The following is a 22,522-nucleotide window of genomic DNA, read 5'->3' as shown; positions in this document are numbered from 1 at the left end:
TTTCTGGACAACAAATGATACATTCTTTTGTTTTAAAGGACAATTGCACCTTTGTTTTCAATCCATATGTGGCATAATATGTGATAATGCAGGTATTTGTCCGTTATAATCATTTCATCATTTAATGGTGATTTTGCACTTCATCAGGAGGCTCATTACCGTGTGAGCAGCAACGAGTAGAGTTCTGTTGCAGTCACATGGTCTCTTGTGTGTTTCCTGACCCTTGGGAAGAAAATGGAAGAAACAACAGCTGCATCCGCCACTCGAAACAGCAAGTCTGAAAAAAAGCCTCCTCTTTCCCTTCCCATCTATGGATTATTGAATCTGAAAAAGAGACACTAGGTTAAAGTACACTAAGGTAGTCGTCTCATAGGGATTTTTTTGTAAATATAAAAGAAAGAAAAAAAAATGTCCTGACAAACCCAAGTAGGTCACAATTCCATAAATATGACAAACCACCAAAATGATCTTAATAGGTTTGTTCCTAACTCCAGTTGTTTGACACCATGGAATGATGGTGTGCCATACTACAAATTAATTCTAATATATTTATAAAGAAATTATGGTAGCACTTTACTTGAAGCAGTCTACATAAGGGTGACATGTAACCGTCATAAGAATGACATAAGAATGACATGGCACATGTCATGCACATTAATGACGCATTATTGATGTTTATGACTGTTGTCAAAATGTGTCATTCAGTTCCTAAAACCGAATGATACATTATGACAACAGTCATAAACATCAATAATGTGTCATTAAATCGCATGACATGTGTCATGTCATTCTTATGACGGTTACATGTCACCCTTATGTAGATTTTCCAGATTTCTGCAAATAGTCAAATTATGATGATTTAAGAAAACTTTACTATAGTAATTACTTGAAATTGAGATGTGCACATATTGAAAGGGATGTGACACTTACACATGAGGACTTTGAGGGAGTCACAGAAATAAAATTTGGACTTCATTTGTCTGCTAAATAAGTACATTTAGAGTAAGGAATGATAGAGTGGATTGAGGAAGATCTGAGGTTGGCTGATTAAAGGAAAATCAATGATTTGCTGGTTAATTTGTCCCAAAAAAAAAGAAACCAAAGCATTTCAGGTCCAGAAGCTACAAACCCAAACCAAGATTTTATTTCTACCATCCAGATGTGTGCTCTGTGACTGTGACTCTTCATACTGTACTGGTTGGTAGAAACAAAATCTTGGTTGCTTGCTGCTTCTGAAATGCCCCCTCTATCACACTTCACCATTGGCATTATACAGTCAGGCCGGTACCATTCTGCTGGAGTCTATCACATCCAGAACTCAGGCTGCCAGATGAATGAATTACCATCCTAGAGAATACATCTCCGTTGCACCAGAGTCCAGTGTTGGAAGGTTTGTGTGCAGCTGCTTTAGCTATGGAAACCAACACTGGCCAGCTGCCTGCGTTGCTCAGCTGGCTAAGTCTCTGTGCCTGAGATTGAAAGTGTTCTGATTCAAGCCATGGTATTGGCAGAACAATCACCTGTCTGTCCTCTCTTGAGCAAGGCCCCTAACCCCTACCTACAGGGGGGCTATACATTAGATGACCCTGTGATGTGACCCCTAAGCTATGGAAAGCATGATGGGGTAGGTGATGAGAAAAATTGCAATGTACTTGTGCAAATGGCAAATAAATAGGTCTTGTACTGACACTGCTTTCAGAGACAGTGAGTGTTCCAGCTGAGGACACAGAATTATTATGCACTGCATTTTTTAGCATTCGGTGTTTCTTTTCTGTCAGTTTGTTTGACCTGCCTGTTGTTGCTGATTCCTTTTAGTGCAAACGCAAGCTAACAATAATAATGATAATAACAATAATAATAATAATAGGTTACATTTATATAGCACCTATCACAATCCCAAGATTGCTTTACAGGAAAAAAAAATCAATAATCAGGAAAAGACAGAAAAATGTTCATGGAAGAGAAATGTCTTTAGTTAAAATTTGTAAGAAGAGACGGAAGAGCAGGAACAGAGAGATTGTGGGAGAGAGTTCCATAGTTTGGGGGGCATGGCGCTGAAGAACCTGCCACCCATGGTGGAAAGTCTGGTGTGTGGAACAGTGAGGAGATTGTTATTGGAGGATCTGTGGGAGCGAGAGGGTGAGTAGGGAGTCAATAGTTCACTGAGGTAGCAAGGAGTTACTTTATGCAGAGCTTTATAACTGAGAAGCAATATCTTGAATTTGAACTGAGACCGAACTGGTAACCAGTGTAACTGTATAAAATGTAATACTAACTTGAAATAGTGAAGAGTATAGTACCAACAGCCAACCACACAGAGATAAGGCATCTGTATAGCACTTCCTGAGTTAACCGGCATATACATGAGTGGATTCACAAATAGTATTCTATATCCATCCATCTTTCAGCCACGTATCCTGATCTGGGTTGGGAGGAACAGAGATAATCCCATGCAGAACAGGCCACAAGGCTAAAAAGTACAGTAGCACAGAAAAATACAATTACCCAAAGTGAGGTATATTTTTTGAGAAAGCAGGGTGAGACAGTCTCTGGTGCAACTGCTGGTTAAGAATTTTAGTCAAAGGCCCAACAGTGAAGCCACTCTGGAAAGTGTTTAACTAAAAATATTATCACACCTATGCAGCATTTGCAATCAGGTGATGGGGCCTAGTCTGTGTGATCATGCACTGAGCCCGTAGTAGTCATTGACACAGAGTAGTGAGCATTGCTTGCTGCTCAGTCTTTGTCATTGCTCTTTGAGTATTAGGCTCAGAGCTTTAGGTAAGGTATATTAGTAAGGAAAGATATTAAATAAGGTACATGAATTGCTATATAATTTACACCACATGTATTGCGTTCACTCTATGCCTAAATGTACATCTGTAATATTTTTATATCCATACTAACACTCCTTTTACTCCTCACCCCCCTTGGTAGTTCTGCCCCAAATTTGACCCAATGTCCCGATTGACCTTCGGAAACTTTCTCAGCCCAGGCAGCTGTATATAAAATCACCCAAAAATAGACTAAACACCAACATTTTTTCTTTTACTTAGTACATTAGGCAGGTATTCCTTCCTGCCTTGATTTTTATTGAGTCTATACACATTTTAGGACATATTTTTGGATATGGGCACTTTAGATGCTTCTCATTCTGTTTGTTCTGTTATGTTAATAGAAACAGTTCTATTTTAGCTGTCCAATTATGTACAGTATAAAAGCAATGACAGCACAAACAGTCCTGCAACACTTAACATTATCTTCCTTATCACATTCCATGATCATTCACGCTATAATGTCAAAAAGGAAATTATATAAATGGACAGTTCCTGTAAGCTCATTTCCTGCATCTGAGTATTTCCTTCTCAGAAACATTGCATATTAACCCCTTCAACCTCCAGCAGACACTTGATGAGTTTTCCTCCCCATTGACACTTACATAAATGTAATTTTTTTCTCTCAAATAAATAGCAAAATTGTGAAGGGTGCCATGAGCATCGTAGCTATTACGTTATTTGAGCACCACAAGACCGAGGACCACAAGATAAATTCTGTATTCTCCTTCAGTAAGTTTTTGCATTATCACTGCATCGCACGCTAGCAAGCAATGTGCAGCAGGGCTGTGCAGAGACTTGTTGAAGGGCAGGTACTCAAAGGTTAAAAAGGGCCACTCAGTAGATCTAAAGCTCATGCACAAGTTCACATTAAACAGTCCGGGCAGAAGGGGCGGGTGCTCAGTCTCCCCCCAGCACACCTCTCATTTCTGCATGTGCCAGACGTGTGCCAAAGTGATGGAGTCCATCCCACCTTGACACCAGTTACTAAGATTGTAAATAGCATATGCTGCTTCACACTGAAATCCAATGACTTAGCAAAAGGAAGATTCTTCAGCATTTTCTGTCACTTTTGGAGGAGATCAATCCTTTCATGGAGTCCAAAGGAAGGAACACATCTCTGCTGCAGTTACGCTTAGTGGCTACTACACCACACCACCTAACTGATATTACTGGGAACCCGAATACTTTGAACTTTGAGTTGCATGATCAGTACCGTGAAAGGATTCAAAGCCAAAACTCACCTTTTCTACATGCATTTACAAAAAAAACCCAAAAAACTTTGAGAGCCATTTGTGTCATTCATTCCGAATTGATTGAAACATTTTGTTGCAGCTCAGTGTGTAAGTTCGACAGGACTGGAGCTTCTTACTCTGTACATACATACATCTCCAGGTCCATTAAGGCACCTCTAATTTCTGGAGCCTTGCTGACTATCGAAATCTTTGCACAGCTGCCATGGCAGTAACGGTCTTTTCGACTCTCTGTGTGAATCAGCCTTTTCGACTCTCTGTGTGAATCAGCCTCTTCTGACATGATTTTTATCAAGTCCAGACACAGAACATGCCCCACCGATGCACATGTAGCGATATCATCGCACTTTCTGTTTCAGGGACACAGATTCATGGAAAATATGTAGTGCCATACAAAATACAAACGAGGATCAGGGTCAGCTAGGGTCCCTGAACCAGCTGGGGCTAAGGGCCTTGCTAGATGACCCAACGGTGACAACATTCTGCCAAGTCAAGGAATTTAAACAAGCAGCCACAGAGTCCTAACCCGAAGAGCCACGCAAGCACTAGGGCAATATTCTTACATCATCCTTTTGAGGAGAAAAAAAAAAAAACTCCCAGTAATGTAATAAGTATGACATTACCAGTAACATATTTCATTATCAGTCAAAGTGAAACAGTGACCAAGATAAGTGCTAAGAAGATTTTTTTAGTTTTCTGTCTCGATAGGATTCCACTCCATTTTAGAACTCTTCTGCTCACTCATAAGGCACTAAAGCAGCGTTTCTCAAACTTATTTGTGCTGGGGACCAGTCATGTCTGGCTTTGGGGCTGCAGGGCACTGCATAAACGACCAGATGGCACAGATTGGTTTCGGGGGGGAACTAGTGCTAGAAAAAAAATAATTTTATGTATGAAATGTCGTAATTTCGAGTAAATGGGCGATGCTTTTTTGCCTCTGGCTCATCCTGTAAGTCGGCATCATTTGATGGACGCCTCCGAAAGAAAGAATCCAGACTCGCTTGCTTTGAACACGCCATGATTTATTGACAGCTCTCGTAACGCGTGTGTGTCTGTGAAAAGTTTAGAGCGAATGAGACAAAGGGTGGGAACGCTGAACATTCTAGAATGCTGAAACAAGGGGCAGGCCGTGAAGTCGGGGGGGCGGGGAGGGACACGCAGTGACAGCAGCGCTGAGATCAGACGTGATCTGACTAAATTTTGATTGGTGCAGAAGTGAGGCTCCGCGGACCGGTTAGGAACCCTCTCACGGACCGGCACCGGTCCGCGGCCCATAGTTTGAGAAACGCTGCACTAAAGGATTAGGCACCTGCTTGATTAACTGAACTGATTAAACCTAAAAGTACATGCAGAACACAGAATGCGGGAATTGAAATGCATCAAATAAGTAAGAAGTCTGTTCATAGTAAGACCTTGCATTGCCAGCATATGTGAGGAATATCCCCTTGGTCTGGGTATTTAAATTGAGATTGAAGACCTCCTAGCTTATCATTGAAAACGGCTTGTTGTCACGCCCAGAGGGGCGGGGCAAGGCAGCTGCAACCCATAAACGACTAATCGCTCCACTACTTAAAGCGGAACTTACGATTAGTCCATTGCGAAGTATTGTTGCCATGTACAGTATATGAGCCATACTAAGCATTCTTTTGTCTTGTGCCTGCCCTGCCTATCTGACCTGCCTCCCTCGCCCCGCTCTCCGGACCTGTCCTCATCGTTCCTGCCGTCTCGTCCCTGCTCGTAGGACTGACTTCACCGGCATCTGAACTCTGGCATCTGACCGGACCATTCTCTTTGACGCTGCCCTTGGCTTTTGGTGTACCCGATTTCCCTATTAAACTCCCATTCTACTGCATTCCGGGGTTCGCCTCTTTCTTGTCAGCTTCGCATAACACTTGTAGTAAAAACTTGCACAGATTCAGCAGCTCTCTGGTTAAGAAAAGACAAAAACAAAACAATAACATAAAATAAGTATGTATTTTTAATTTACAGACCAATTTTCATGTAATTTCACATCCGTTACCAGTTAAAATTTGTTCATAAATGTCACGATCAGTTCCTGCCTGGCTAGCAGGTGTAACTGGTCACCCCTTTCCTAGTCTTTGAGTCCATGATAATGACCCTCTCCTGTGTCTTGTTGTTCCCAGTCCTAGTATTTGTCTGGTTGAGTATAGCCCGCACCTGTCCCTTGCTGAAGACCTTGTTAAGTGCAGTTAAGCTCTTGCCCTTACTCCCCAGTTGAATATTGTGTGTTTGTAGCTGTTGTTGCCACCCCATGTTCACTGTTGCTCTTCTGTTGTGGTTGTTCCTGTGTTGCTGCTTACCTTGGTTTTTGTCATTTACCTGCTTACCACTTTCGATGTCTGGTGATTCCTTTTGTTTCTCTTTTTTAAGTAAAAAGTCCCTTGTTCATTGTAGCTATCATACAGATAGTCTCTTTCTTCGTCATGCCTGTCTTTAACACTTAAAAATACATAGCATATTTTATACATAGCAAGTTTTGTCCACGTTCTGGCACCCGCCTGTTACCCCTCTGCTCTCACACACTCTTCAGGTTCTGGCACCTTCTGATCTGCCAGTTAAACACTGCCTTTTATGTTTATGCTTAGTATAATATTTTTATTACTAAAATGTATTATAAATGATAATGGTTTCTAAATAACATAATTAAATAAATGAAATGTTTGTGTATTTCAAGCATACTACTAACATTGCCCTTCAGTTTTACTAAGCATTTAAAGTTCTTGAGAACATTTGCTTTAATTATCCTTTAATTGTGTAGTAAAAGGTGAAAGTGAGCCTGTAGCCTAACTCAGGAGGCAGGTGACAGATACCCTGATGTTACCCAATGGAATGTTTTTAAACTATGGGAGGGGTGAATACAGTATTTCATTTTAGGGAGTTGCCTTAGAGGAAGGATTTGGTACTGGGAATATTGTTCATACATACATAAGTATATCACAAACTGAAATAGAATGGTTCTCTTTCATTTTCATTAAAATCTCTTGCAGACAAAACAACAAACTCCTCTTACAACAAAGGCTGAAGAAGAGGCACCTGAGAGATAAATACCCCCGGACCGTGTTCCTTGGAAGTGTTTCCATTCCGGCATGTCTGATTTCCCCAGGAGTCCTTAATAGGTCATTTTAATTTATATGTATGCTCAACCCCTTGGCCCCATCCACTCGTTTCATTCCAAATATTCATTCCCCAGCATCTCCGCCCCCACAACCAATCCACACACACACACACACGCTACGCTTTTACTACGTAAGATTTAAAACAAAGTGTTCAAACCAATGAGAACTTCCCAACTTTCTGCCAGAGTTAAGAAGGCTGGGGGAAAATCCGTCCGCGTAAAAGTAACGTAGTATTCCCGTCCGGTTTGTTAAATACCGCACGCATACATAATGAAGAGTATTTAAAGAGTCGTTCATATAATATATATTGGGATATGAATGCTAGTAATATGCGTCGCTGTTACCGAAGGAATACGAAAAGAGCTGCTTGGATTTCTATAGCGTACTGAAGGAGAAAATTACAACAACAACTGTGCACAACCAGAAGTGCTGGAATGGAATGAGCGTCACCTAAGGCTTGTGGAAATCTTTTTTTTCATAATGTTTTAATAAACTATGGAGAACAAATGGATCCATGAATCTTTACAGCAGACAGCGCTGCCACTATAATAATTTTATTACACCGGACAGAATTATAAGAAGATTTATAAATCAGGATTATTACAAACAGCAATTTGTCGTAATTGGAGGACTAAAGGAATCAATTGGGTTTCTACAGTTTATTTTTAACACATGAATAAACAGAAATATATACTGTGACCAAGTTTTCTGCCACATGTTTGCAGTCATCAAAATGTCAAGGTCTGCCAACTTATTATCCTCTTTACGCAGAATGATTTTTCATTTTAGTTGCATATTTGTGCTATTTCCCTATTTTTCAGTTGCTTCTCCTTCTCGTGGTCGTCGACTGATATGCTGGCAAGCAATAATGAAATGTCAAGGGGAACCGGAGTGCGACCATGCGTACCAACAATACGCTCTTGCATGCGCCCCCGTAATAAATGGAGAGAGAACGAAGTGTCCTAGACATTGCATCGCCTCCTTCATACAGCTCAACCTAACTAAGAACGGGCCATTACTCGAGGATTGTGATTGTGCTACGGATATTATTTGCAAAAATGCTAAACGTGCTATCGAGCCTTGCTTGCCTCGGACAAGTAAAATGGGCTGCACGGAAGCCCGGCGCCGGTGCGAAAGAGACGCTGAATGCAGCGCTGCAATGCGCGAATACTTAATCCATTGTAGTAAACTGTTTGACGGGGTAAGGTGCACAGACGCTTGTATGAATGTGATTGCAAACATGCGCAAAATACCCAAAGCAGAACAATTAGATACTTGCATTTGTGATGGAACGGAGAGGATAATCTGCGAATACGTAAAAATTAACATGAACACGCTTTGCTTTGGCTCTCACCGAACTTATGATGGTAGCGGACTGCCAGATTCAGAGGAAGATCATGATGGGATAGACGAAGATGCCGATTATCAACTTGTAGGTAATGCAGCGTGTCCTGAAAACGTTCATTGTATCTTGAATTTGGTGGCACCTGTTCTGATTTTGTATCACGTATCTTAAACTTTCAATTATATTTACTGCACCGATTGCCAGCACGCAACAGCAACTGAACATTTCTCACTCCAAAGAATTTAAAGTCACCTCTATTCTGAAAAAAATATGTATTTTCTATGCAATTTATTATTTTTATATAAACGACGTGGAAGCAAAGTAGCCTAACTGTCATAACAAATACTTTTTTTTTCAAAACTACTGCCTTGCCTCAGCTTTATTGTTGAAAACTGGATCGTCCAACATGTATAGTTTTTATAATATTGAAACTTGTTTTAAAATTTGTGAACAAATTCTAAACAAAAAGCTATTCACTGCCAACTATAGAATATAATTAAAAAAATGTAAACATAATTGCATGTTTTATCAGCATGCAGGCAATCAATCTGTAATATTCAATTAATGGTGAAATGAAGTAGACGTGTCAGAATACATTCAGAATTACTATATGCATAAATACACACGTGCACGTGTAGCCAGACCATAAAATGAGAATTCCAGTTTTAAATGGATTGTTTAATTGTACGTAGGAAAACGCTGCATGATTTGTTGCATGCAGTTCAGGGGGTGTTTAATTTTTGTGCATTATGATAAAATGCGTTGTATACGTATACAAGTACGCTTTGCATAGTTACGTTCATTACATATTTTTAAACGCTTATGTTTCTCTCAATAAACACACCTAGTCACGAACGCACATTATATGTATATTTGTTGAATTGAACGTTAAAATTGTACGCTTTCTGAACGGGAAAGTACTGCGTTATTTTTAAAACGAACCAGTAGGCCTACTTTTAATGTTTTACCTAAAACCTTTTACAGCACTGCAATTATATATAAATCCTTGATTGTTTTAGTATTATACGTGTAATAAAGAACAATCCATACATTTTAAAGTGATGTCAATTGAATGTTGTGTTTATGAATTGTGTTTTTGTGTGTTTTACGTGCGTTGTTCATAATCATGATTATCAATAGCCATCTTAATGGCATCATAACACAATCTTTCAACGTGCAAATTCCTTGGAAGTAATACTTGCACGATTTTTTTTCAACAGTTAGCTATTACAGTACTGTGGTGTTACTAGAAAGTTTTCTTCACATTTCGAGAGTATACTTGATTAACAAACAGTTTATAGACTTCGTTTATAGTTGGTTATAATTGTATTGTTTAAAATTTAAAAAGTTGTTTATGTCAGCAAAGAAGAAATCCTTACATGTAAAAATTATGTGCATGTATATTGACATGGTATTTCTAGTAATTGTAATCTTGAGTGATTTATATTATGATTAAATTCAGTGAATTTAAGCAAAAACATCAGTTTGGCAAAGCAGCAGTAAGAGCAAAGCAAGTTTGGAAATGTGGTCATACAGATCGACCATGAAGACATCTAAAGACAGAACAATAACATCGACAAGACAGCAGTGGTGTAGCCCAGTGTTTCTCAAACCGACCCTCGGAGAGACCCCCAAACAGTCCACATTTTTACCAGGAGCTGGGAGGGACTAAAAATGATGGCTGTCTGGCAGGGGAGCTGGGGGGAGCAAAAATGCTGGCCGTCTGGCAGGGGAGCTGGGGGGAGCAAAAATGTGGAGCATCAGAGGGTCCCTGAGGACCGGGTTGAGGAAAAAATCAAGGGAGGCTATTGGAAACATATCCAAATAAACTAAAGAAAGCATAGCCTGGTTTGCAAAGTTTTCCCTCAAGGATGAATCTGCATATGACTGTTAGTATTAGAAAACATTATATCATTGCAATCAATTTTAAACACAGCAGTTACGGATAGTCTTTAAGTTTCATATACCTCAGCAGTACAGCTTCATACTTAGCATGGCATTTAGATTAGTGATTTAGAACCTCTATGCAGTGGCAACAATCAAAGCCAGCTTGCCAATGAAAACATGGACATAGACAGTCTTTACTTTAAAGACATCACTTTATCTGAAACCATTCAAACCATTATTAGCCACTTTACTAGAAATAATTCTAATACTGGGTAGGACCCCCCTTTTCTCTCAGAACACCCTCGATCTCCCATTCTACCGCTTCCCAAAAGTGCTCTATTAGATTCCGACCTGGTGACTGGGGAGGCCATTGAAGGCATTAGAGTATACTGAGATCACCGTCATGTTCATGGAGTCAATTTGAAATGACTTGTGCTTTGTGACATGGGGGGATGGACATGGTCAGCAACAATACTGAGAGGCTGTGGCATTGGTTCCACTTTACAATAAGGCTACCCTTATAGTATATAGGGATTATGAATGGTTTATAAGCAGGTTATTAATTAGGTTGTAACACTTTGTAAATCATTACTAGACAATTATAAACAAGTTATACCACAGTTTTCTTCTTATTAATGAGTTACTTCCATTTAAAAGTGGCAAAGGGGAGCCTTACTATAAAGTGGTACCGTGGCATTGAACTGATGCTTGGTTGATATTACACCACTAACACCAGCTTGAAATGGTGAACTGATACAAGGCAGGTTGATTCCATGGATCTATGCTGTTTACACCAAATTCTGACCCTAACATCTGCATGCTGAAGAAGAAATCAAGACCAGACCAGGCAATATTTTACCAATCTTCTGACAGGAGTAGAACCTGATATGGTTCTGTTGTTGTACCCTAGGTTTGAGTTACTGTAGCCTTCCTGTTGGCTTGAACCTGGTTTGCCATCCTCCCCTGACCTCTGTCACCAAAAATATTTTTCAAACCACAGTCCTGGATAGTTTTAGCTTTTCACACCATTCTGTGTTGGAAAATGTCAGATCAGCAGTTTCTGAAATACTCAAATTACCCCATCTGGTTCCATCAACCAAATCATGTTTTTCCCCCAATCTGATGTTTGATTTTATCATTAGCTGAAGCTTTTGACCCTTTAACAGGTTTTCTTAATATTCAATTACATTATTTTTTATATAGCGCCTTTCACAACAGAGTGAGCCAAAGGCACTTTACATAGGTGTGTTGTGATAAGTGCAACATCACGAAGAGAGAACAATAGAAACACAGAGAAATGGAAAGAAACAAATAAAAGGAATCTGGATGACGATGGAGGAGAGGAACCAAAAAGTTGGGAGAAAAAAACCTCTGGGGGCCAAGGCCAACTGGCTGCCCACCCCCCCGGGCACCAACATTATAGGGAAAAGGAAAGAGTGGGCTTGCTTGCTAACATCAAGGTGTCGACTGTAATCAAGTCAAACCAATGTCCATCAACAAGTCGATTCTCTATGCCAGCCTGTGCAGGCACCAGTCAGACGTGGGAAGAAAGGCAGAGAGCATGGGTAGACCTGAACATAGGCTGGCAAACCATTCCACAATATAGGGGCCCTGTAGCAGCATGCTTTACCGCTAACCATCACTTTATTTATATGTGGAACAACAAGGAAACCTGCGTTCTGTGATCTGTGAAGTAATTTGGTTACGCAGGCAGGCGCTAAACCATTAAGTGATTTGTAAGCAGGAGAACTTTGAAGTCAGTCCGGAACCTAACATGAAAGCCAGTGCGGGGAACAAATAGCAGGGGTTATGTGTTCGAATTTCCTGCTCCTGGTGACAATTCGAGCTGCTGCATTTTGAATACGCTGCAAGGTGTTTAATATGCGGTGTGTGCTCCCAGATAACAGTAGTGTAACCTACTGTATACAAAGGCATGTATCAATTTCTCAGTGTCTTGAATAGCGAGGAATCGTCAGAGTTTGGCAATATTACGTAGCTGTAGAAAGCATACCTTCGATATTGCATCCACATGCAATTTGAATGAGATGCTTGTATTTACGATGATGCCGAGGTTACAGGCTGAGCTGCTGAGGGAAAAGTTCAGCTCCTTGGAGAGGAATACAGAGATTATAGCATTCCAATCTACAGACTTTCCTCTGAACAACAAAACCTCAGTTTTTTGAGTATTTAATGATAAGAAGTTTTCTGTCATCCATGTCTTTACATCATTAAAGCGATTAGCTAAAGTGACAACAGATGCGGTGTCATTAGGCGTAACTGAAATGTATATTTGGGTGTCATCGGCATAAGAATGATAATTATCATTATGTTTTCCCATTATGTTACCTAATGGCAGCATGTAGAGAGAAAACAATAAAGGACCAAAAACTGATCCCTGTGGTACCCCATATTTGACTAGTGACATAGATGACGGAATATAGTTATTCGGCACTTGAATATATTGATATTGATTTGTCAAATACGATTTAAATCACTTTAATTCCATTCCACACAACCCAACATCAAATTTAAGTCTTTGTAACAGAGTAAAATGGTCATCCATGTCATAGGCTGCACTAAGGTTGAGAAGCATCAGCACATTCGCACTGTCGGCATCAGTTGCCAGTGTTATGTTATTTATGACTTTAGTTAAGGCAGTTTCTGTGCTGTGTCCCAGGCGGAAGCCCAACTGGAATCTAACCAGTATGTTGTCTGCCTCCAAGTATGCCTGAAGTTGAGCAGCGACTCAACTTCAAACTATTGTCTTTAAAAGTCATTTAAAAGTAATTCTATTATGATTAATAAGGGTAGCGTAATATGCTGAACATGCCCCATAAAGGGCTTGCTTGAATTGTTGCAGGCTGTCAGACCATGTCACGTCCTGTATTTAGTCCGCGTTCAAGTCTGTTTCCCCAGGTCTGTCATTGACGTTTTGTCCTTAGTTGTGGTAAAACCCGTCTTTTGGATTTCCACATGTCTGATTCGTCCTTCGTCTAGTGTATGACTGTGCATATGTGTTGGTTCCGTTACATGCTGATAACATCCAACAGAGTCCAGGAAGGGCAGGAAACTTCTGCTGAAACATGTTTGTATTATGATACTAAGTTACATAACTGGTATTAACATTTCATAATTCATATTTTATAATGTTTGTCTTCTACGTATAATTTTTAAACTGTATTTCATAATAATGCTGTAATTTTCATTAGACAGCCATTATTATGAAATACTATTTCACATAATGCAATTTGTGTCACTTGAAAAAATCAAATTATATTTCACAGTAAAGTTCAACTTTTCACATTGTAGACATGCATTTTTATATCGTGTCAGTACAGTACAAATGTACGTCTTAAAAAGGTCTTTCAGTACTAAGATATACCTAGAGCAGTCTATATAAACAATTACACTGTTATTATATGTTTATAGTAACATATCCAATGTGTAGGTTATTGAACGCACATTCTTACCTACACGTTTTAATTTCACGTTCATTTCATTTTTCTGGCATGGTTCACCAATATTAATAAAGCAGCTTTGACATAAAGCATCATGAAAGTTTGCTTTAAATGTGTTCTGTCCAAAACATCTTTAATAAATCACTTCTTACACAATTCATTTTTCCCGACTTTGCTCGGAATCTTAAGGATGCGCACTTTTGACAATGTTTCCATGTGAATGGGTTGCGACAGTCCGATATTAAACCAACTTCCCACAGATTAAAACTTACTTTTTGGTGTTGCATTGTTATTCACAATGCAGTTTACTACACAGTGGTCCATGTTGCACCAATCTCAATGTGTCCTCAATCCGTTTTGGATGCTTTTACACCTGTAATTAGAGCTGTCCACTTGTGACTGGAACACCCATGTTAATACCAGGTGTAACCAGGGCCTTAGAAGTTCCCCAGCTTCAGTCAGAAGTCAGTCATAAAGTTGCTGGTGTGTACATAGTCAAACTTACAAGCTAATTAGCCATTTGTCAAGTGGGCTTAACAGAAGGGTGTCCTCATTATACTTGGGGTTATAAAAGTGTTATGTTGCCACATAAGCTTGAGCAGCTGTGTCAGATAAACAAATGGACATATTTGTCAGTTTAAGGAATGAATATTATGTAAATGCAGGGGTGTCGTTAGAGCCCCATGAAAAAGTATCATATTGGGCCTCCAACCCAGACCAATTATATTGTGTTCCAAATTTTTTTGGGCCCCTGTCAATTAGGGGCCCATGGAATTGTCCTACCTGTCCCCCCTTTATGACACCCCTGTTTAAATGAGTTGGGCCATGGAAAATGAGCTGAAAATTCATGTCATTATTATTATTGAGAGGCACTATATTTAATTTCCTTTATACCAGAGCCATGATAAATTGCACTGGTGAGTCAGAGATAAGATTAGAATTTAGTACACCTCTAAGAAAAGTTATGTGTGTTCTTATAAAAGCTGTATTCATTATTCCTCATAGTACACAGTTCTAAAAGGGACAAATGTTTGTTTATCAGTGGGGTTTATCATTTTATTCTAATCCATAAGTCATTGTGTTTAAATGCTGCTGCTTTCGGGATATCAGATAAATATCTCGATTTGTAACTTTTAATTATGTAATGTTTTTCAGGGAAAGTAAAAAAATGAATTAGATTGTATATAACTACTCCAACATTGTTGCTGTAAATAGTAGATTCTGGGTAGTATGAATGTATATGAAATAAAATCATATTGCTTTTTGCCACTCAAAAAAATCTAACACTGTACATATTTTTTGCCATAAAAATACTCTTACTGCTTGACCAGTGATGTTTAAAATGAGAAAAGAGCTTAAAATGCAGAAAGCAGTGTTACAAACCACAAAAAGACCGTATTATTTTTTGATTTGTGATTTTTAAATCATGGTGATATCTAACAATTGCAGTGAAAGTGGGTATGTATTGATGTGAAAAATCACGTTTATGCTCCTTACAAGCCTGTGAGCCTGAAATCTGAAAACAAACCGGAGATACAGCTTCACTTACAAGTTCTGTTTTTAAGTTGGCTGGTTCCCAGTCAAGATTTGCAACTGCCTACTTCTGCAAGAGGACTGGTGCACATATAACCCACCAAAGATTAGTAAGCGTAGGAATGCACCAGACAGCTGCACTAAATCAGCCCAATTCCTCTGGGTACACAGAGAAAGGCTGGATGTCTCCCCAACCCCCACAGTATGCATATGGTACTTTTATGTTCCTAGAAAACTTTACTAATAGTCAGGCCTTTGCTGCAAAGTATGTCCTGACTGTGCTTGTTTACGCACAATTAACTTGCAAAATATTCTGTCATTGTTCATTCTTCTTCCAGTCTGGATTATTTTCTTTGTCTTTTCATTTCATTCATTCTGTTTTCTGTAAGTGATTATTCAGTAAGGGTCACAGTGAGCCCAGGGGCTATCCTAGGAAATACAGGCTACTCTGGCTGGGATTCCAGTCATTTGCAGGGTACATTCTGACACAAAGAAGAACAAACTATGAGCCATTCAAAGAGACCAATTGATTTAACGACAAGTCTTTGGGCTATGGGAGGAAAACCATGGAAAACCCAGGGTGAGCATGCGAATTCTGCACACAGGTCCAGAACAGGAATGGGACATGCAAACTCGGAGGCCTAAGGACACTCTTCTATTCCCTGAGTTGGAAAAAAAAACAGTTTCTCAAGTCTAAAATTCCTTTCATTTTACACAGACCTAATTGAAATGTGCAATCTATTTTTTCTACTTCTTTTTCATTTTTTGAAGAGATTTAAAGACTTCATGGCATAGTTTAATAAAAGGGTGCTTAGATTTTTTTTTTTTTAAATCCGCCAGCTTCTGTTTATTTAAAAGAAAAAAACAGCGTAGCTCTTCACCCTGACCTTTTAAGTACATTACTATTAAAAGAGAACCAAAGACACAAAACCCAAGTGATCCATCCATCCTTCCCAGAGCTGGTGTCAGCTTTCGGTCCCAGCTGAGTTTCAATGTAGAGGTCCTGGAAAGAAGACCTATCTGACTCTCTCTTCATTACTGCATCCGATGAAGGATCAGGCAGGAATCTGGTGCAATTAAATTGCCTTTGACCCACTTCCATCGACACACCTGCAGAGTGAGCTGGAAAATGAGGCCCTTGTAAGAAATTTAATTAAAATTTCTTTTTGTCCTATCCCTGAACCAAGGGTTGCTCCATCGAGACGAAACCCACCCATTCATCTTCTAACCACTTACCTTGGTCAGGGTCACAGGGAACGAGGCTGGGGTTTTGGGATTCAAAGTCCCAACCCTGGAAGGCTGACAGTGCTACTCACTGAGTCAACAAATCACCTGAAGAGTCACTGCAGGTTATTTATAAAAGCATTTTAAATTTCACGTATACTGGATTATTTACCTCTGTCAGAAATCTGGGATATTTGAAGAATTTTAGATATGCATAGAATATTTATGGCATCTCATTATTAAAAGGCAGCCTCTGAAAGGTCATTAAAGCAAACTACTAAGAGACTTTCATGCAACTGGCCTTGGTATTTACATAAGTGGCATTGCTGTGCACTTGCAAAATATGTTCTCTCACAAATATTTTTTTCCAGAAAAATGTATCACCTCCCCTCCTAAGGATGCTCCACTCATTAAGGAGGAGTGCGCTTGTATTTTGCTTTTTGATATTCCACCCTCATTCCTCATTTTTATCCCTCTGTCCATTCAATTTTTCTCATAGACTTATATATGAGATCAGTCAATCTTCAATATATAACCTCTAAACTTTCTGAAGACATCCAGTGTGCACCTCAAAAGTATTCAACCAACATTCATTTGTTTAGTCCTCCTTCATCCTTTCTTTTTCATCCCACTATTTTCCTCCCATTGACATTAATTTATTTCTCCCCTAGAATTTTCACCTAGAAACTCCATTCCAGCTATCAAATATTCCAGCCATTGAGGATTAGTGTGCTTGTGTTTCTGTTTTTGATATTTCACTCGCATCCCTCTTTTTCATCCATCTTTCTGTCATAGTTTCCCCAATAAAAAACTGAAAATAGAGGGATGAAAAAGAAGGAATGAAGGAGGACTAAATGGATGAAAGATGGTTTATTCTTTTGATCTTTTATGCGCATAGCAATCACACATTTTCTTCAGGAAATGCCCTTTCTAATCAAAGTGCAAATCTTAACAACTGACAAAATAAATGATAAATTTAAAGGCAAAAAAACATGCATCTTAACCTATTGGAAGGAGTGGACTTAAACTAACAAGGTAATTGGTAATGTGTATGTAACATTTGGCATATATGCAATCTCCATCAACTTGTGGGAAAAAAAAACCACAAAACACTGTGACTCAACAGTCATTAAATGTGTATGTGCGCCTGTACCAGATTGTATTTTTAAAAACTGTATTTTTATTTTTAAAAACCTTCTGGCTTCTGAGATTCAGGATTTTAGTGGCCAAATGGCAGAATGAAATGGAAACTCCAGTGTCTGTCTTGGATGTCTTAGTGTATCTTAATATAGTCAATTTAATGGGTTTTTTTCTTTTTAACAATCCAAAACCAAGAAAATGTATCTTGAAGATTAGGTCCTTGGCTCCGGATAAAAGAGTAATCAAGGAAAAAAAAATTTCACTAAAGGTACAAAATCAAAATTACATCCATCCATCCATTTTCTGAAACCGCTCATCCTATTCAGGATCACAGGGGGTCCAGAGTCTCTCCCGGAGCCTATGGGCGCGAGGCAGGGAACGGCCCAGGATGGGGCACCAACCCGTCACAGCAAAAGTACATATTAAATTATAAAATAAATACGTGTTTTAGAATTACTAGAAAACCCCATCATGATTATTATGGTGTTCCCAGTTGTCATGCATGCAACAAACTTAGCTTGACCTGAAGTGTACCTGTAAACTCACCACCCAAAAAGTTAAATATTTAAATAATTATTTTCTCCTCCAGTGCCAGTCTTGGTTATTAAATTACACTCACCTACAGTCTCTCGACCTATAGAGCAGGGGTGGGAAACCTGATCCATGGAGAGTTTTTGTGATGACCTTTCAATCAGCCAATAATAGGGGGTCCCCAGGACTGCAGGTGAGAACCACTGAATTATTAATGGCTGATTGAGAGCATGAGAGTTGGCAATATATTTTAAAAATTGATTTCTGGATTTCATGAATCGATATCGGGATATGCAAATGAATATCGATTTGAATTAGGAAATAATGTAGTATTATGCAAATTAATCAATCTTGTGTTTATGTTGGGTCATTAACCTTGTTGCCTCACATATCTGGGACCAGGGTTAGAGTCTCTGCCATGGCTCCATGGGTGTGGAATTTGCATCCAGTTGCACTTTTCACCATTTCGTTGTGGGGTTTCCTCTGGGTACTCCATTTTCCTCCCACAGTCCATAAACTTTAAGGTGAATTGGAGCTGCTAAATTGCCTATATGTGTGAGTGAATGGTTCCACCAAACAAACCCGCTTCATTGTGTTTGTATTTTTATGTTGTTTTTGTAACTCTTATACCAGTATTAGACTAGGGGGGTATTCCACAAAGCAGGAGTTCTAGCTTACTCGTATAACTTGTTGGATTTAAGGTAGTCTGAGCAAAATGAACTTTATCTTTGTTGTCTTACATTTACCTCAGACTACCTTAAATCCAACAAATATCCGGCTAAGTAAGAAAACCTGCTTTATGGAACACCATCCCCCCCCCCCCACCCCCACATGCACACACACACACACACACACAGGCTGAATAAATTCTAGTTTAGATGGTGACTACATTTAAAGAAGAAACTGAAAAAGACAAAGGGGCAATCATTCAAAACAGCTACAAGTGTGGTATTCAAAAAATATTTTTAAAATCAACGTGTATTCATTCGGAGGATTTAGGACTACATTTTCAGTTAGTTCAGGACTATTTGCTTCTTCATCCAGTCACTGTAGGGGATGGAGAGCCACAGAAAATAACTGGATAGAACCAATGCTTTGTCTGAAGCTCAGTAAAAGAAACATCCAAGTTATTCTATGCAATAAGAGAACCAAAATATGACTGCATGGATCAATGCTGCAATTCATAGTGGCACAGAGTGGGAGAAAATTATTTATATCCAGGGAACAAACACCATTTGATCCCAGTTAAGAGAAGCCAGTAACTGTTTATGGACTTTTTTTCTTCCTCCCACACCACAATCATTCTGGCTGCTGGTTTGAATAGGCCTCCATCTGTGCTTTTGATTTTTGTTTTCATTGTTTTTTAAATGCCCCCCCCCCCCCAATTTTTTTTTACTTTATGTGTATCCCCTTTTCTTTAATTAGCACTTGTTTTATCATTGGAAAATCCTCTAACTTAGTTATACTAAAATGTTTACAAGCTTTGCATTAATGGTCATGGAAGTGTCTCCCTAACAGAACCGAATTCTGCATATCTGATGAGTATGTGACTAAGCATTGGTGGCTACCTGGAGGCGTGACCAATGGGAATTCATCATAGTTATAGGCAAAAGATTGTATCGAAAGAATAGCCACATCACAACTATTGTTTTGAGCTCAATTTAGTCAAAGTGTAAGGGACAAGGTATAAGGTATTTTATCTGATCTGTTATTGGGAACCCTGCACCAATAACATTGCTTTCGGAGGTTTTAATATATTGTCTTTGTAGTGGCAGAAACCCTGACAGATCTAGAGAAATTCCTGGCCTTATGTGCATGATAAAGAGTAGATAGTTGGGAGATAAGACATCACTGTCATGACTTGCCTTTCAGTTCCAGATAAATTGAGTGGCACAATATTTTGCTCACATTTATGCACATGCCATAGAGTGAAGGAAGTTCTGAGTAGGCTGACTCTGAGTAGGCTTAGATTTGTGATTAGAGCGTATATAACATACTATTACACTTGCATTTGGGGCTATTGTCATTGTTTCTTCATTGTTATTATGAAGAAGTACTATTCCCTCACCTCTGCGGGGGGGGGGGGGGGGGGTTCTGATCCCTCGTTTGGCTCTGTGTGTGTGGAATGTGCAGATTCTTCCTGGGCCACATGGGTTTCTTCCAGATACAGTGGTACCTTGGTTCTCGAACTCACTAGAACTCAAATTTCTTGAAAGTCGTACAAACCAGTTTGACCTAGAACTCGATCTGAATATCAGAAGTCGAACCGTGAACGCCGACCTAATATAAATTGTACGCGCCAGGAAATGAGTCAACGCAATTCTTACTTGAATGCCTTCTTCACAGACTGGACGATTAACCAAATAAAGCAGCGCAACATTACAGTAACTAACAATAAATAAACCACTAACTTACGTGTACTATTAAAGCATTTATGTCATTTATTTAAACTTTATTTTACCAGGTAAATTAACTGAAAACCAGTTCTCACTGCTTTACGTGATATTCGGGAAAAATAGCAGATTACGCATCGGAATTGCCTGGGATACAAATGTCATGCATGTAACTAAACTCTTCAGCCAATAAGGGCAAAGGTGTGTCGTCACGGAGGCGGTTCCAGTTTGTGCAGCCGGGTGAGAGGTCGCAATGCATTTAACCGTAATGCATTGCGTCAGGATCAGAATGCGTTGCTTTAAGCCAGTGCTGTAAGCAAGTCGAACGCACCCAATGACCGGACTGGGGAAACAAATTGAAACGCGGACTTAATACAGAGGACTAATGACAACAACCAGAAACAGCTGATCACATAGGGATCCCACACGAGGTTAACGAGGGGGCGTGGCACACGGAAGGAGCGGACGATTGGGGCAGGACAGGGGTAATGATAGGATAAGATCTTTATCGTTTTGGAACTCATTAAGAAAAAAATGCTCTTCTTGTTTTATCCTGTTCATTTTGTGTTTAAATGCTAAAAAAAAAAAAAAACGTACTTAGGTGTAATTTTGTGAGGCCGGGAACCAATTAATTGGTTTTCCATTATTTCTTATGGGAAAAATTCGATAAGAACTCAAACTTTTTAGGATTCGATCCGGAGTGTGGAACGGATTAATTTCGAGAACCGAGGTACCACTGTATTCTGGTTTCCACACACAGCCCAATGATGATTTAAGTTTGCTGGTGTTTCTATATTGCCCATAGTATGTGTTTGTCACAGTGTGTTTTGTGACGGACTGGTATCCAATCCAGGGTGTCTTGTGCCCTCTGTTTCTGGTGACAGGCCATAAACTTGCCATAACTATATATTGGATGAGTGGTTATGAAGGACAGATGGATGACAGTAATGAATTAAAAACGGGTGGGAACCATGTAATCAAGGAGACACCCTGGCAGACATTTTTGTAATTTTTAAAATTAGGGATATGTTAAAAAATAAATAAATAAAATGTAATTATACTGACAATAACGCTCAGTGACTGTGCATGAGACAATTCCTCACACTGAGAGAACTGGTAAAACCAGTTTTATAGGCTAGATAATCACATAATCACAAAGATGAAATGCAGCCGTCAGTGCTTTGGAATGAAGTACAACTGTCTGTCATCAGGGGAGAATGACCAGCAAAGGGGACGTGGTTGCAGTGCAGGTGCTGTAGCAGTGCCCAGCCTTACAATGACCAAATAAATCATTTTGGATATTATATTTTCAGAGTAAAGTGCTTTCTTATGTAGCTACCACAGTTTGCATTCACAATAAGAATTAGTGCATGATCATTGAATTTTATCATTTCTGCTGAACTATCTGCAATATTTAAGGCTCAGCTGAAAAAAAAACAATAATAATGTAATAACAATGTAATTTGAAATATATGTGGATAATTTCTCAGCTGGTGCTTAACCTGGCCCACAGCGGTGGAACACAAGAGATAAACGATTAATCTCATGCAAGAATCCAATTTGATATCCTGTTTGCGACACTCTTGCACCCTCACCAGGGTGCGACCTACAGCTTCATCTTTGTGTATCATGCTCATGAACCATCATCATGCATTCATGCAAATGGAAAATGCAAAGTGTCCAACTAACACCGTAAACTTCTGATTTAAAACTCCTCAAATAAGTACACTGGATAAACATGTCATGTTTTACAGTGTATTATGCCATTCAGAACATATGATGGTGGT

The 22,522-nt window shown here is 39.3% G+C and overlaps 1 protein-coding gene across 1 annotated transcript; it reads left to right on the top strand.

Annotated features, from left to right (window-relative positions):
• Positions 1 to 7,367: 7,367 nt before the first annotated feature.
• LOC111848541 (growth arrest-specific protein 1-like) lies at positions 7,368 to 9,627 on the top strand. The gene has a single exon (XM_023820637.2). It carries the CDS (start codon positions 7,940 to 7,942, stop codon positions 8,738 to 8,740), a length of 801 nt encoding a protein of 266 aa, XP_023676405.2. The 5' UTR covers positions 7,368 to 7,939; the 3' UTR covers positions 8,741 to 9,627.
• Positions 9,628 to 22,522: the final 12,895 nt, after the last annotated feature.

The sequence above is a fragment of the Paramormyrops kingsleyae genome, chromosome 2 (genome assembly GCF_048594095.1).
Source record: "Paramormyrops kingsleyae isolate MSU_618 chromosome 2, PKINGS_0.4, whole genome shotgun sequence".
Taxonomy (NCBI): Eukaryota; Metazoa; Chordata; class Actinopteri; order Osteoglossiformes; family Mormyridae; genus Paramormyrops; species Paramormyrops kingsleyae.
This window is presented reverse-complemented; position numbering and strand designations above follow the sequence as displayed.